The sequence below is a fragment of the Chelonoidis abingdonii genome, chromosome 1 (assembly GCF_003597395.2).
Source record: "Chelonoidis abingdonii isolate Lonesome George chromosome 1, CheloAbing_2.0, whole genome shotgun sequence".
Lineage (NCBI taxonomy): Eukaryota > Metazoa > Chordata > Testudines > Testudinidae > Chelonoidis > Chelonoidis abingdonii.
In genome coordinates this window covers 313,944,378-313,960,032 of record NC_133769.1, presented here as the reverse complement: position 1 = coordinate 313,960,032, position 15,655 = coordinate 313,944,378, and the positions used below count along the sequence as shown (strand labels likewise).

The following is a 15,655-nucleotide window of genomic DNA, read 5'->3' as shown; positions in this document are numbered from 1 at the left end:
CTGGGGTTGGTTTAACACAAGCTCCTGGGCTGATTGTTTGCTCTGGAATCAGCCGGGGAGGACACGGGCATGGGGAGCTTTAGCAGTTTCAGCCCTGAGGACTCCTGGCTGGCAGGTTACCAGTGGGAGGGCAGCCTGACTGGGCCAGGGGCTGAGTCTGGAGCCTGAGCTGTTTCACAGCCCCTGCGGCTGAAGGCTGCGCTGAGTCTTGGGGCCCTAATCCAACTCCACAGCCCTCAAGGGTGCCAAGAGCCACTGCTCCCTGCAGTCACTGGGGCGCTTTCCACTAGCTTCAATGAGCCTCAAGCTCCAGCGAAGCCATCGGGCCTGGGGCGAGGCTCTTCCCAGGAGCCTGCGTCTCGCTGCCGCCAGGCGGCCAGACCCAGCCGGGCGGGCTCCTGGCGTCGCGGGTTCTCCTCGCTAGAGGGCAGCGCTGCGCCCCGAGGCACCGCCAGAGCCCAGAGACCGTAGAGCTCCCCCGCAGCGACCGCCGCGTCAGGAGAGGCGGAGCCGAGGCCTTTTCTACCCTCCTGCGCGCTATGGTAGCAGCGGCGCGTGCGTGCGCGCGGGGCGAGTGGGAAGCCGACAAGGTTCGGTCATGGCGGCGTCCATGATTTGCAGCCGGGTGTCGGCCGGGCTGAGGCACAACGGCTGCCGGGCGTCGTTCGGTGCTGCCGCCAAGGTGACTCCCGCGGCTTGGGCGGGGCCTGGCTGGGGTGGGGGCTCGGCTCTGGGTCTGGTTCGGGGTCACCCGCTGTGACATTCCGGCCCCGCCTGTGGCCGGGCCCGCCAGCCCCCGGGGGGGTGGGGGGAGCAGCGCTCGGGCGGGCCGGGGGGCTGTTAACGTGACGGGCTTCTCAGTGTCTGGTTCGGGTCAGCAGGCGGCAGGAGTAGCTGGGCCGCGGCGTGTCCCCGGGGCGGCCTGGGGCAGGCGGCCGAGAACGACCCTTCGGTTACCCCGGGTCGGGAGCGCCCAAGTGCGTGTGTCGGGCCGGGCGGCGGTGGGGGAGGGGGATGTTGACATCTGTCCCTTGGCCGTTCCCACCGCGCCGTGACTGCTGGCTTCTGTCTGCCCCCATCGTGGTGGCAATGGAAAGCGCCCGCCGACCCCAAGCCCTGTAGTAATACGGGCCACCTGAGGTCCGGCGGGCTGGTTGCTTCAGTAGGTACCAGTGCCGTCCTCCCGCCTCCCCCCCCCGGGTGCTGGCTCATATAAACGTTCGGTTTCAGCCTGTTCTCCTTGCTTCCCTTAGCATAACTACAGGGAATTTAATATAAACCAAAACACGGGCTAGTGAGGCAAACAGATTCGATGTGGCTGCGCTTCTCTCTGCCACAAATGGAGGAAGGCTGCAGAGTCTTTGAGGGGCACTGCTGGTCAGTTTTAGAAACAGCAGCTTCTGCAGCAAACACCTTTCATTTAAACCGGAAGCAAAGTAAAGAGCGTACAGTTTGATCAGTGTACATTTTGCAGTAGTGAGTCTCTTGAGATTGAAATAAGCTTTGCTCTCCATTGTAAAGTTTGAATTTCCCAGTCAAACTCTTGTTTGCTTATTTTAGGGCATTTGAAATTGTGACCAGGGTCCCAGTTAGGGGCCAGCTATGTCACTCAATTAGGGTGAACTGCAAAGAATGGGGCAGACAGACCCCCAAAAGCTGGTGGATATTCCAATACTTAAATTCACCAAGCCAGCATAAAACAGCTTCTTTATTACCTTACTGGTTACTCGGAAGTCCAAACAATACAGGCCCCTTAAAGTGATCCAGCCTCAAGCCTCCATCCAGGTACCCACACCAAATATGATGAATATTTTTGTAAATCTTATTTCATCATATGAAATAAAAGGTTCTACCAATCCCAGAGGATTGGACACATTACCTTCCAGGTTAGTGAATGTTTCAGATCTTACCCAAATACGTGTTACAACCAATTCTTATTAACTAAACTAAAATTTATTAGAAAACAAAAAAGGGAGTATGGTTGAAAGATCACTATACATACAGACATGAGCTCAATCTCTTGAGGTTCAGATTCATAGCAGAGATGGTGAGCTTTGTAATTGCAGAGAGTTCCTTTAGAATTTAGTTCATAGGTCATAGTCCAGTGTCCAAATATTATATTCAGGGTGTACCAGCATAGCTGGGATCTCAGTCTTGCGACTCAGACTTTCCCTGTTGAAGCGTAAGCAGATCTGAGATAACAGAATCAGGACCCAAGAATCTTATACAATTTCATGTCTTTTGACAAGTTGAAATTTCTCAGGGAACAAAAGGTAATTAGGATGACTTTGAAGGAGGTCCATCACTGGTGCTTAGCTATATGTATTAACATAAGGCCATTTGCTTGTTCCTCCACCATTTACAGTACATTTCAGAGAGAGATGAATGGGGAGATATCCCTTGTTTACAATTCACTTACATGATAGGATGTTCTTTTGACCTCTGAATTATCAGAATACAGCACAGACAGGGACTGTTGATTACCTTGTCCACCTTATTCATACATACGTAAATACACAAAGCCACAAACATTATCTCCACACTGTCTTCTATAGGTTATATATTTTGAAGGATGCTTAACCCCTTCTAGCCATGCATCACAGAAATATAAAAAAAATTTCCTCAAATTCCAGGATATTTAAAGATCAGTGTCCAGTTGAAAATCAGTGTATTTATATGTCAGTCTTGCTAATAACACCGCTGCCTAAACTAAGAGAATCTTAAAAGTTAAACGTTTCTTGTACTTCAGTCAGCTTGAACAGTGAAATACCTTTGGTTCCAGTCCTGCAAATGTGTATATAAATTAAACCCATTGACTTCAATAAAACAAATTATGTGCAAAAAGTTAAACAATGTGCTCTTCTACACTTTCATTTAGAAAACAAAAATGCCTTTTTCTAATATTGTTGGCAATCATTCTCTTTTGTGTTATAAACACAAATTCTTGGCTTATGCTACTTAGTAGTGTGTTCTTTAAAATCTGGAAAAACTACTGTATTGTGTCCAGTAATAGTTTTTCATAGTCTTGTTCACATTACACGGTTGTATAATAAGATCAGAATTCTACCCTCATTTGCTCCATTCACCCTCTTATTTCTGGCTAATGTCTATCCAGAAACTCCTGGAGCACTCACTGTGTGTCAGTTTCCATGAAGAAGTGACTGTTGATAGTGCAATGTCCTGGTTTCAGTCTCGAGCATATTTTCTCTCTACTTGACTTAAATATTTTTGATACTGGCTTGCTTTCTATGCAACCCTCTGATTAACTGCTGGCACTTTACATCAAATATTGATAGAGAAAGTTAAATCTGGATTTTTCTGCTTTTATGACAATTTAGAGCCCAAGATAGCAATGCTAAATCCTGTCAACAGTCACTTTGCTAGATTGGTCAAACTCAGTACAACCCATTCATTTAATTACTGGAACTGATGTACAATGTCCCTTTTTAGCCACTGCTTATGCCTCTTAATTTATATGTCTGTTACACAGAAAAGTGTTTTAAAGATAAATAGTTTAGCTTTTACCATACATTTTGTTGTCTGTATCTAATCTGTCAATGTTTACTTTTTATGTAAAATGCTAAGTGTTTAACTGAGTGCACAGGATTTTGTTTTAAGAAAACTGTAAGTGGCTCTTCCGCTTTCACGTTAAATTTCCTAGTGCTATGACATTTATCATTGTCAGTCTTATTGTACCAGAATGTACCATCTCACGTAAATCCATTCTTCAAATTCCATAGTTCTTATGTGTTTAACATAGAATTTGTGGTTAAATAGAGGGCACCCTGTTTGAAAAACAATCACTTTCTTTAATTTTCTTAGGTGCTTGCTGGAGGTCCAGGACTATTCAATAGCCATGGGTTTCAGGTGCAACAGCAGCAACAAAGGAGCCTGTCACTGCATGAATACCTGAGCATGGAACTGTTGCAGGAGGCGGGTATTTCTGTTCCACATGGACTAGTTGCAAAGACACCAGAAGAAGCTTACAAAATTGCAAAAGAAATAGGTATAATATTAAAGAGAACATACGTAGTTTAGACATGGAATTTCTGATACAAGGTGTAACTACTTTTGTTTCTTACTTTGCTAGTAAGACACTTTAATTCTATGTATCTTCTCTTAAGGAGAGCTTCCTCCCCACGGAAAAAACTTGCTTGAATATTATTTTGTAGCTGAAATCTTGTTTTATTCATTGAAGCTTTCTAAAGCCTGAGATTCTACAATGCAACAGTGGAAACAGTGACATCAGCCAGGTGGCTTAGAGATAGAGATGCGTTGCTGGATCAAATCATGTGCCTGAGACTCTCATGGGGAGGATCTTAGTCCTTATTTATGGAAAGGGGGGCTCAGTGGCACTCCTGTTTCTTGCCCCTGACTCTCTGGGAAGGCTCTTCACACAGTTTAACGTCCGTGGCTGGAATGGATTAGGGTGGGGTGGGTAACAAGGGAATATGTTTGTCCGTCATTTTCCCCTGCGCCCTTCATAATTTCTCTTGAGAGAGCTAATGTGTCATAACTCTTCTTTCACTCCCATCCCCCCTGATAGATCCAGGGAAAGACATGACTGGGGGTGGCTGTTGGGGGCAAAAGCCACTGCAGGTGAAAATGACCTTTACATGGATGGTCCAGGCCTCTCATTGATCATGAGGCATTACTAGGTTTGCATGCAACATTTTTGTGATGGGAGTAAGGGTGAAAACCTATCCTTCCAATGGGGCAGTGTGTTCCTTGAGTTCTCCTCAGTTTTCCTTGCAAAAGTCCCCTTCAACTGCTTTTGTTGCAGAAGGGGCCTCTGTATGTAGTGTTGTAGTGGAGGGTGTGCTGAATTCCCAGGGTTTGAAGAGAACCAATTTATTTGAACTCCGCAGATTAGTTACTTTTCTGTTTGCAGCCTTTCTCGTAGTACAATATGGTCACTCATTATGTGAGAGTAGTCAAAAGTTAAGCTCTTTCTAGGCTACTAAGTGTGGAAAAAAAACTATGCCAATACATTGTTCTCAAGGTAACTTTCTGTAGGCTTGCTCTTTCTGAGTTGATTTGACGTTCGTGTCACATTGACTTGCCACTTTAATCTACTCATGTCTCTTGTTAAGTGTGTGTGTGTGTGTGTGTGTATATATGTGTGTGTGTATTTCTGATTTGATTTTGATCTCCCTTCTGTATTGTTTCAGCAATGACTCTTCATAAATTTGCATGAAATAAGCTCTCTGATTTGAAAGATCATGTTGTAGACTTGCATCAGTCAGGGTTTAATGCAGAAAAGGATTTGCTGATTCCATTATGATATGTAGGAGGCCTAGATATATCTTGTTGCAGCAGAGATAGTTCCTCAATCTATATTTCTGTGACAAAAATAACTGCCTGTGTCTGGACACTGATCTCTGCTGTGGTGCTTAGGTTTATTTCAGGCAATAAGATCTACAAAGAACTTGTTTTTTCAGCGCAAGTGGTGTGTTAAGATGTATGAAGGTATTGAAAGGCCTCTCCTTTCCTCCTCCGCCCCCCCCCCCACCGGCCGCCGCTGCCCTAGGTCTGATATACTGGAAATTCAGATCTTGTCTATCCTTTTTTTTCCAGAGATTGACTGGAGAACTAGTAGGAAGATGACAAATGTCAAGTAAACTCATACTGAGCCAGAGGTTAGGGGTCTATTACAGGAGTGGGTGGGTAAGATTGTCTTAACTGTAATGTGCAGGAGGTCAGACACTAGATAAGCATGGTGGTCTTTTCTGACCTTACAGTCTATGAAAAGAAACCCCCACAGTAAATACCTATTATAATTCAAAGCCTTACAAAACAGTTGGATGAGAAATTTTGTTTAAAAATGCAGTGCTGCCATTTAAGGGCTGTCAGAGCTCACCTGTATGATCAGATTCCAAGTACAGATCTCTCACTTTTGCACTAAAGGGGTAATCTCTGTGGGGATCAGTTGCTACTGGCGATGTGAAACTTTGCCGGTGGTTATACAGCTGCTTGCTATATAGCAGTAGAATATTGGTGGTCAGGATTTCTTGGTTATATATCTGGCTCTGGGAGAGGTGTGTGATCTAGTAGTTAGTTATAGCAGTGATTACAAGTACGTAGTTCTGAAACCTTTTGTCTAAAGCTGTGTAAATGAGACTTGAGTCTTTCATAGTAGACCTGGGTTTAGTTCTTCTAGAAGTAACTTTATTCAGCCTCTCAGAGATGAGGAGAATGTTTGCATCCTTCTGCAGGTGAGAATGTGAGGCTATGCTCAATAGCAAGGAAGGGAGCTTAGAACTCATACACCTTCTTTTTAGCCAAAAAGCAGACTGGGGGGAGTCTCTTTTCTTATTTATAGACTATTGCTCAGCTTAGTGTTGTGGAACAGGAAGGCATCATTGCCCAAAATGCAAAATGTGCTGCAAAATCTAGGATGCTTGAGGTATAATTAAACTAATACTGAATGAGTCACTTCTTACACGGCCCAGGACTGGGCTTCTCTTACTGCTATATCAAACTGAAAATTTATGTCTAACTTGCTATCCATTATCACTCAAGAATTTCATCATTACCACTTCTCTCTGTGAGTTATCTGAATTCCTCAGATGTATTAGCGCCCCCACCTCCCCAGTGGAGTCACATGTTTTCTGCCCACACCTTAAATCTCAAAGTCCTAGTCTATGCTACAAATACAACTGTTGGAGAACCTGTTTACAGCCCGGTTTCTACCTGGGTTAAGGGATAAATGTTAAATAACCAGATTCATTCCCATGGTTTGAGGTTTATTGTAGATAAGCCTTTTGTATTTCCCTCTGGGCTGGTGTTCACACTGCCTTTCAGTTATATAATGTTCATATTTCATTAAGAAGCTGCCTATACCTCTTTTATAACACTACTGAAAATCTTAAGAAAGACTGGGCCTAACATGGATCTCTGCACTCACTAGGTTACTTTTCCTTTTTCCTCTTCCATCAACCTGATCATTCCCTTTTCACAACACTGTTTTTCTCTATGTTCACCTGTCTGCTGCTGCACATAGATCTCCCACCAGATCTGACTCCAAACAGTCCAGGTGACATTGTATTAATGTGTTTGCTTCCCTTAAACTGACTGGCAGGGTTATTGAATTCTGTGAAGGAGCTGAAGATAGGACATAATCTTTAAACCCGAAATTAGCCTCTATGGCAGGGGTAGGCAACCAATGGCACGTGAGCTGCCTTCGGCATGCAAGCTGATTTTCAGTGGCACTCACACTGCCCGGGTCCTGGCCACTGGTCTAGGGGGCTCTGCGTTTTAATTTAATTTTAAATGAAGCTTCTTAAACATTTTAAAAACCTTATTTACTTTACATACAACAATAGTTTAGTTATATATTATAGACTAATAGAAAGAGACCTTCTGAAAACGTTCAAATATATTACTGGCACTTGAAACCTTAAATTAGAGTCAATAAATGAAGACTTGGCACACCACTTCTGAAAGGTTGCTGACCCCTGCTCTATGGGAATCAAGCTGACAAACATCAGCTTATGACAAGAGTGGTGGTGGTAGTAGAATTTTTGGGAATTTAGCCCCTTTAAATTGACAGTACTTGAGAAACTGTTTAGTACATCTGATAAATTTGATCGTTACAATAAGATTTTTTGCCACTTCACAGAATTCAATGAGTCTATTGCTCACTTGTGTAATAAAATGGAGTGTTATGGAAGAGGAAATAGTTTAGTTAAGAGTTAAGAAAATATTTTATTTATGCCATTACCAGCAGTTATACTATGTTGAGACCTTTTTTAAGATTATACAGTATTTCACTTTCCCACTTATACCACGTTTGTTTGGGAAATAGTTTTCTTTTGTCAGTTGACAGGTAACCTGATCCAATAATGTGATTAACAGCTATGTAATATAAACTTTTTTTTCTAGGTTCATGTACCTTTGAGCATGATGCTGCATACTCTTGTTTTGTATCCAGTGTGATTTTTTCAAAGGAAGGATGAAGAGTCATTATTTATATTATTGTAGCACCTAAAAGTCTTAGTCAGGAACCAGGACATCACTGTGCTCAGGGCTATGCATATGGTATGTTGCAATCAGAGCAAATTTCTGAACTGCAGGTTAGGAAGGATGTATAAACACACTTTCCAAATCTTACGGTGTGTTAGAGAAAATTTAATTAAAAAAAAAATCAGTTCTCATTTAAAGTAACTTCTAAGATCTCCCTGTGTATTGGGAGTCAGATTTTCTTACTATTTACTAGAGATAGCAGTAAGACTTTACTTCATTTAACAATGCAAAACCAACTGATGTGTGAAGTACAAGCTGAATTCTACTTTGGTTCATTTGTGTACAAAATTAAGTTTGATTTGCAGGACCGATCTCCCCCCCCACCCCCCATTCACCCCCTTAAGCCAGTGCAATTCCAGTAAAGACGATGGGGTTGCCCAGGCTTATTTTAGGGCAGAACTTGGCCTGCAGGGTCTGTTACGAGCATTGTTTCGAACAGAAAAGGACTCAGCTTGAAATCAGACACACAAAATCTCTTCACTGTCAAACTAACGTATCCTGATACAGAATCATTGAGGCAATATGTGAAACATTTCCACTATAAAACATTCTCCAGTAATTTTATTATGATTTGTCTTTCTAGAAATTCCCTCATTTCTCCTAAATAAGCAAATAAATTAATGTTCCAAGACACAGACAGGACTGGTTCCTGTCTGAAGTTTTTTCCCCATTAATAAACTTTGGATATTCATATATAACAGTACTGGCACCTCATAGATTTTGATGTCCTGAACAGATGCTGCATCTAAGTATAATTAACTTTCAGGCAGCCACTCTTTTCATCCGTGTTCATTGTACCAACTGTCTGAACGATTTCTGATCTTAAGTCCATTGTATTTCAGTACCTTTTTAATGTTGATAAAATCCTAGAGAGATTCTTGGACAGAAATGTTATAACTACTAATGAAAATGTCTGTTCACTTTGAAATTTGTAGGTTGCATATGTGGCTTTTCCTGTGCTTGAGTACTTGTTTAAATGGAAAGGTATACCAGTGTGAGGTAGGGTGTAAATGTAAACCACTGTAGTTGTATAAATGACTGTTTGATAGATATTATTCCAGTATAAGTGTTTTTCCCCATATTAACTTATGTCACTTTGGAAATGGCATAAGATGAATGGGAAGGACCCCAGAGTAAATGTGTTTTTGTTTTGGAAGTGTGTCCACATGGGGAGTTTCACTGCTATAACTACAACGCTTTAACTATACCTGTATAACTAGAAAAAATTTCCCATGTAGACAAGCACTAAGAGAACTACCACTTGAGGCATAAAATTTTAGTAGTAAAAGTAGATGCTTGCTTTATTTTTATATTTGAGTGCATGAAGGCTCCTATCGAGGCCTTGTTCCAGGTGTTATATACACCCATAATAAATAGGCCGAGAACTGCCGCAGAACATTCATAATCGTAGCATCTGATGCGAGACAACAGATGGATACAGCAAATAAGTGGGGAATGGAATAGGACACAGTAGTAATAAAATTAAAATTTAATATAAGCAGTGACTGTATCAAATGGTTTCTTGATATACCTGTAACCCGATATAACTCTGTCCTCGGGAGTCAAAATATCTTACTGCGTTATAGGTGAAACCGCGTTATATCGAACTTGCTTTGATTCGCCAGTGCGCGCAGCCCTGCCGCCCCCCCCCCCTCCCCGGAGCACTTCTTTATTGCGTTATGTCTGAATTCATGTTATATCGGGTCGCGTTGTATCGGGGTAGAGGTATATTGCACTGACATTTCTTGTTCACTGTAATATGAGCTACAGGTTCACAATTTCCTTGGGTGGAGGTGCAATACTTTAGGATATGGACAGTTGCACTCCGTATTGTGTAGATGCTAACTGTTGCTCTTTACCGGTCACATTATCATATATCCAAGCCTTGCAGAGCACTTGTCTCTGGGATTATGCTCTCTAAAACACCTCACACCATTCCGGTGCCCGAACTAACAGCCAGCATCTGGCTCACTTGTGGCCCTTCTGGCTGAAATATATTTTGCCACAAACTTGAAAATCACTTGGAACACTGAAACTAGTAGGCTTGAGTGGTGGTTCTGACATTGTTTCTTCCAAAAGTTTGGCGTTATGGAGTTTACCTGCTTTAGAGCCCAAAAATGTTATGGAACTCTGGGCTTGGCTACGCTTGTGAGTTACAGCGCAATAAAGGAGCTCCGGGTGCACTAGCTCCCTACCCATCCGCACTAGCAAGGCACGTAGAGCGCTCTGACTCCGTGGCTAGAGTGCTGCTGGTACTCCATCTTGGTGAGAGGAATAACATTTGCTGCACCTTGGCTACAGCACCCTGGTGTCAGTGTGAACGAGGTGTTGTGTTACTGTGCTCTGATTGGCCTCCGGAAATGTCCCATAGTCCCCTTAAATCAAATGGCCACTCTTGTCATTGTTTTGAACTCACCTAGGAATGCAGATATGGCCTTTGAAAGCTCCATTTCTGACAGCTAGCTCTGAGACAAAGCAACTGTTACTGTTGAATGCTGTGTGTAAGAGAGAGGCAGGGGAAGGGAGGTCTGCTGCTGTTTGAATTTACAAGACAGCATGCTGACATGCTCTCAGCCCCCCCAAAAACCCACTCTCTTGTTCCCCAGAAATTTGCATCTTGCACTGCTCTGTATTCTTCTGGACAGTGTAAGCTCATAGTAAGTCTGTCATTCCAACACTGGGTAATGATTCTGCACCAGCCTTGTCATCCGAAGTAGAGGTTCCTAAACACAATGGTTTTTCATGTAGAGAAAAATTGATTTTCAGGATTCCTAGTGATAAAGTATAAAAGTCAGAATTGGTTACAAAAGAAATGAGAAGAGAAAGACAAGCTACTACCTAAATGAACTTAAGACCAATATCTCTCTCACCATGAGCTGTAACAGTTAACAGGCTGGATTTTCTTTCAGCCAGGGACCAGTCCCTCAGTTCAGTGTGCTTTAAGTATTTGTTGATGCCCTGAGCAGAGGGACTCCATACAGTAGGACTGATTTCACATTGGAGTTGTACAGTCCTACTATATGGAGCTGAAACCTGGAGGACAACCAAAACAACCATCAGGAAGATCCAGACCTTCATTAATAGCTGCCTCAGAAGGATTCTCCAGATCCGCTGGCCAGACACCATCAGTAACATCCACCTCTTGGAGAGGACCCGTCAACTCCCAGCAGAGGAAGAAATCAGAAGGAGAAGGTGGGGTTGGATAGGACATACACTATGCAAGCAGCCGACTAACATCACCAGACAGGCACTGCAGTGGAATCCCCAAGGCAAGCGGAAAAGAGGCTGTCCAAGAAACACCTGGCGACGCGACGTTCAGGCTGATAGCAAAAAAATGGGCTATACCAGGAACCAGCTAGAGCGAATGGCCCAGGATAGAGGACTCTGGAGATCTGTGGTTGGCGGCCCATACCCCGATTGGGGTGACAGGCGTGAGTGAGCGAGCAGAGGGATGAGAGGAGGAAAGGGGTGATGTGGAGGTCACTGTCTCTTCTTTTTATACCCTTCTCTCCTTGAGGATTATTCCCCCCCCCCTCCCCCCCCGGGTTGTAGACAACAGTTATCTGTGTGCATGAGATTCAAACAGTCTCTGGGATGAAATGTAAATTACTTCTCCATTGCTGGTGGTTGGCCAGTTAAGTATGGTAGGCCAGTTAAGGGACAAGGAATGGCCCTTTAGCACCTTGCCAATGTGCCTTTGTCTCTGAGGGCTTGTCTTCACTACGAAGTTTTGTTGACAAAACTTACGTTGACACCCAAAAGTCAACAAAACAAAAATCACCAGAGAGTGTTCACACTTGCTCCCTCTGTCAGATCATGTCCACATTGGTGACACCATCATCGACAGGGTGCGTAACGCATCATGGGTATGTATCCCACTGTGCAGTGTTGTGGGAAGGAAGAGCTGATGGCTGTGCATCTTGGGATTCTCTCCCAGTTCTCCCACAGCTCCCTCAGCTGCCGAGAGCAGCATCACAAGTAGCTCTGTGAGCTCTCTGTGCTGAGGAATGGCAAAGCAGCATAGCAGTTTGTCCCCCTCCTCCTGCAGCAGCAGTCTGCTTGCTGCTGTGTTCCTAGTGCAAGGCAGATCAGGAGCATTCCAATGATTTGCTCTTTGTTTGTTCCTCAAACAAAGCAGCACACAGATACTTCCTGCAGCTTTGAAAGGAGATGGGGTGTATGCCTGCAGGGCAGCAGAGATTAAAACACTGAGCAGAGCAATCAGGGCAGGCATTGTGGGATACTGGCAGAAGCCAGTTCTGTTGTCAAAACAATTAGCAGTGTCTACACTGGCTCTTCATTGACAATAAAGGGAGGGGAAAAGACAAAAGTCTGTCCTGGGGTGGAAGTTTTTTGTTGCCTAAACTGTGTGTGTTTCATGACAAAAGTTGCATTGCTGTTTTGTTGCCAAAAGGCAGTTTTTGGTGACAAAACTTGCCAGTGTAAAGAAGCCCTGAAAAAATAATTTGTGGGTTTAACACAGATCTGCAATATATTTCAGTAACAATCACATAGCAAAATCCATAATTTTACATGCAGTGATGTTTGCACATCTTAGATGAACAGAAAATGTTGAAGCTTATAATTATATTCTCATACTTTGGATTTCTTGCTGCTTCTTGGAAACAGTATAACAGGTTGGTTGTTTAAATTAGGATGTTTCATGGCAAGAGAAGGTAGAGCTAAACTCTGCTGTATATTTCTCATTTTGTGTAGTAGCTGATTTTCGCGTCACTGCTGAATCCTTTGAATTGTTTTGAAAATCTCCTCTGTGGTCTGTTGAATTTTGAAATGGCTCGTTATACTTAAGGAGTGGACAGAGCGGTTATATGTACCGATAACACATGTCTCTATATATGTATTATAACTGCACTGTCTACAGTTTAAAGAAAACTTTAATGAAAAATAAACTCAGATTCCTTGCTACTTATTCTCTGCTCATTTGTCGGAAATGTATTGAATCCAAGGCTCACAGCTTTCCAGTCTAATTTTACTCAGATGGAGAGAGACTTAAGTAAAACCCAACAACAATAACAAAAATCCAAAACTACAAAACATGCTTTAATAAAGAATCCCACTTTCTCTTTAGCCAGCATTTCAGAAGGGCAAATACTTCTGGTGCTCTTCACAGCTGCCCACAACACTGTTGCTTAAGTTTGAACGGTTCATTTTCTGCTTATACCTGTAAAGTGGAACATACAAACTCCTCTGCGTCCATCTCCTGTTCTCCAAACCTGTCCCTTTCAACTTCTTAAGGGAGGACAAAAAGATTGTTTGCATGTTTCTAGCTGAACCTGCTCCTCCTACTTTCTCTGGCTGGCACCAGGTTCTGCTGTGGTAGGATATTGGCTTTTGTTCTAGTAAGTATGATGATGACTAGAAAAAGAGGGGTTAAAATAGAATTCTAGATATTCAGGATTTGTCTGCTTAAATGCAGAAAATCTTTGAGTAAACATAGTGGCTTAGAGAAATTAAGCTAGTAAATATTGGTGTCAATCAAAAACAATGTCTGAAAACATCTATAGCGGGGTGGCAAAACTGTGGCTCATGTGGCTTTACCATTAAAGTGCAGCTCGCGGAGCCCCTCCACATTTCTCTCCATTCTTAACCTACCAGTCTGCTGGGGGAGCTCAGGATCTCTGCCTTGCAGGAGGGTGATGGGGCAGAGGCTTCTGCTTTGTGGGAAGCGGTGGTGTCTTGGGGCTTCAACTCTGCGGGGCAGGGGTGTCACGGTGCTTCAGCCCCACCTCACACAGGATCCGGGCTGAAGCCCCCAGCCCCGGCAGGTGCCCCCCGGCTCTTGAACTTCTGAAGATTGTCATATATGGCTTGGCGGGTCAGTAAGTTTGTCTATCCCTGATCTATAGGGAGGCACCTATTGCTTTGCAGATTTAGCCCAGGACTGGAAGTCCAGAAAACTGGATTCTCTTCCCAACATTGCCACTGGGTTGCCCTGTGATGTTTGACAAATTATCCTCTCTTCTGGTTACTGAGTATCTGAAGAGTTTTGATGTATAGCAGTATTTATCTACTGTTATCAAAATAGCAAATATACATCATTGGGAAAAATTCATAGTTAACTCAGATTATAACTAGAGTATTGCCCTTAACTTGAGTCCTGTCCACATACTGTGCACAAACTCAACTTGATAATGACTTTTAACTCGAGTTGGCTGGCCTGTTAGATGTAGGCTAAAGATCAGGTTAGCACAACTGGACAGCTGACATGGCCAATGTAGGGTGGTAGGCTAGTTCAATTTGAGTGTTGCCAGTCCTCCACTGCTTTTCCAAAATTTTCCCCAGCACAACCCTGTGTTCCCAGAAAGCGTAGACAGGTTCTCCCACTATTCACTGGGGGAAAAAATTCATAGATGAGCTTAACTTACGGCAGCACAAAACCATGGAACAGGTCCCCAGAAGGCCAGGTTTGTTTTACAAAGTTCTGTTGGCTTAGCTGTGCTGGCGAGGGCTGTGAGGGCGGGAAAAAACACACACCCTAGCCGACATAGCTATGCCAGAAAAAGCCCCAGTTGCGGCACACTCTTGTCAGCATAGCTTGTGTCATTTGGGAGATGGTGTTACTATGGGTATGGCTACACTGGCATTTTACAGCGCTGCAACTTTCGCGCTCGGGTGTGAAAAAACACCCCCCGAGCGCTGCAAGATGCAGCGCTGTAAAGCCTCAGTGTAATCAGTGCAGCAGCACTGGGAGCGCGGCTCCCAATGCTGCACGCTACACCCGTAGAGGATGTGGTTTACATGCAGCGCTGGGAGAGCTCTCTCCCGGTGCTGGTGCTCCGACCACACTCACACTTCAAAGCTCTGCCGTGGCAGCACTCCAAAATTTCAAGTGTAGCCATACCCTATGCCAGCAGAAAAAGTCACTCTGTCTGTATACGTTGCATCTATACTGGCGGTGTCTGCCAGTGTAGCTATACCAGCAAAGCATGTGTTGTGTAGATAAGGCCTTTTATGTTATCTTGGGGGGGGGGGTAGGGTGGAAACTGCTTAAAGTATCTTCCTAAAGGTTACAGCTGAGTCTATACTAGGGATGCTATACTTTGTATACCATACTAGCAAAATGCTCCAAGTATGGATGCAGCTTATACAAGTACAGCTTTGCCAGTATAGCTTTTTCTAGTGTCCACTCTCTGAACAAAACAAGCTAGAATTGTAAGAATATATGGATTTGCCAGTACAGTTTTGCCAATGTAACTGCATCTATACCAGGGGTCTCAAACTCAAGTGACCACGAGGGCCACATGAGGACTAGTACATTGGTCTGAAGGCCGCATCACTGATCCCCGCCCCCAACCGCCCTCAGCCCTGCCCCCACTCCACCCTTCCAGCAGGCCTTGCCCCTGCCCCGCCTCTTCCCACCCCTTCCCTGCCCCCTTCCAACCCCTTCCCTGAAATCCCCACCTCAACTCTGCCCCTCCCTGCCCCCAGGGGGTGCAGGAGGGCGGAGGGGTACGGCAGAGGGTCAGGGCAGGGGGTCGGGGTGCGGCAGGGGGCTCAGGCCAGGGAGTTGGTGGAGGTGCGTAAGGACGTCAGGGCAGAGGGTTGGGGTGCAGGAGGGGGTCAGGATGCAGCAGGGGACTGGGGTGCAGGAGGGGTACGGGGTGTAGTA

General features: G+C 44.3%; 1 protein-coding gene across 2 annotated transcripts in view; it reads left to right on the top strand.

Annotated features, from left to right (window-relative positions):
• Positions 1-523: 523 nt before the first annotated feature.
• Positions 524-15,655, top strand: part of SUCLA2 (succinate-CoA ligase ADP-forming subunit beta) — a 42,506-nt gene continuing 27,374 nt past the window's right edge. The window contains exons 1-2 of one of the 2 annotated variants that reach the window (XM_075061582.1): positions 524-542; positions 3,823-4,006. In XM_075061582.1, coding sequence (XP_074917683.1) covers positions 540-542; positions 3,823-4,006 — 187 coding nt within the window. In that variant the 5' untranslated portion in view covers positions 524-539. Of the gene's footprint in view, positions 683-3,822; positions 4,007-15,655 lie in introns of both variants that reach the window. The other variant, XM_032788140.2, reaches the window with a different exon arrangement.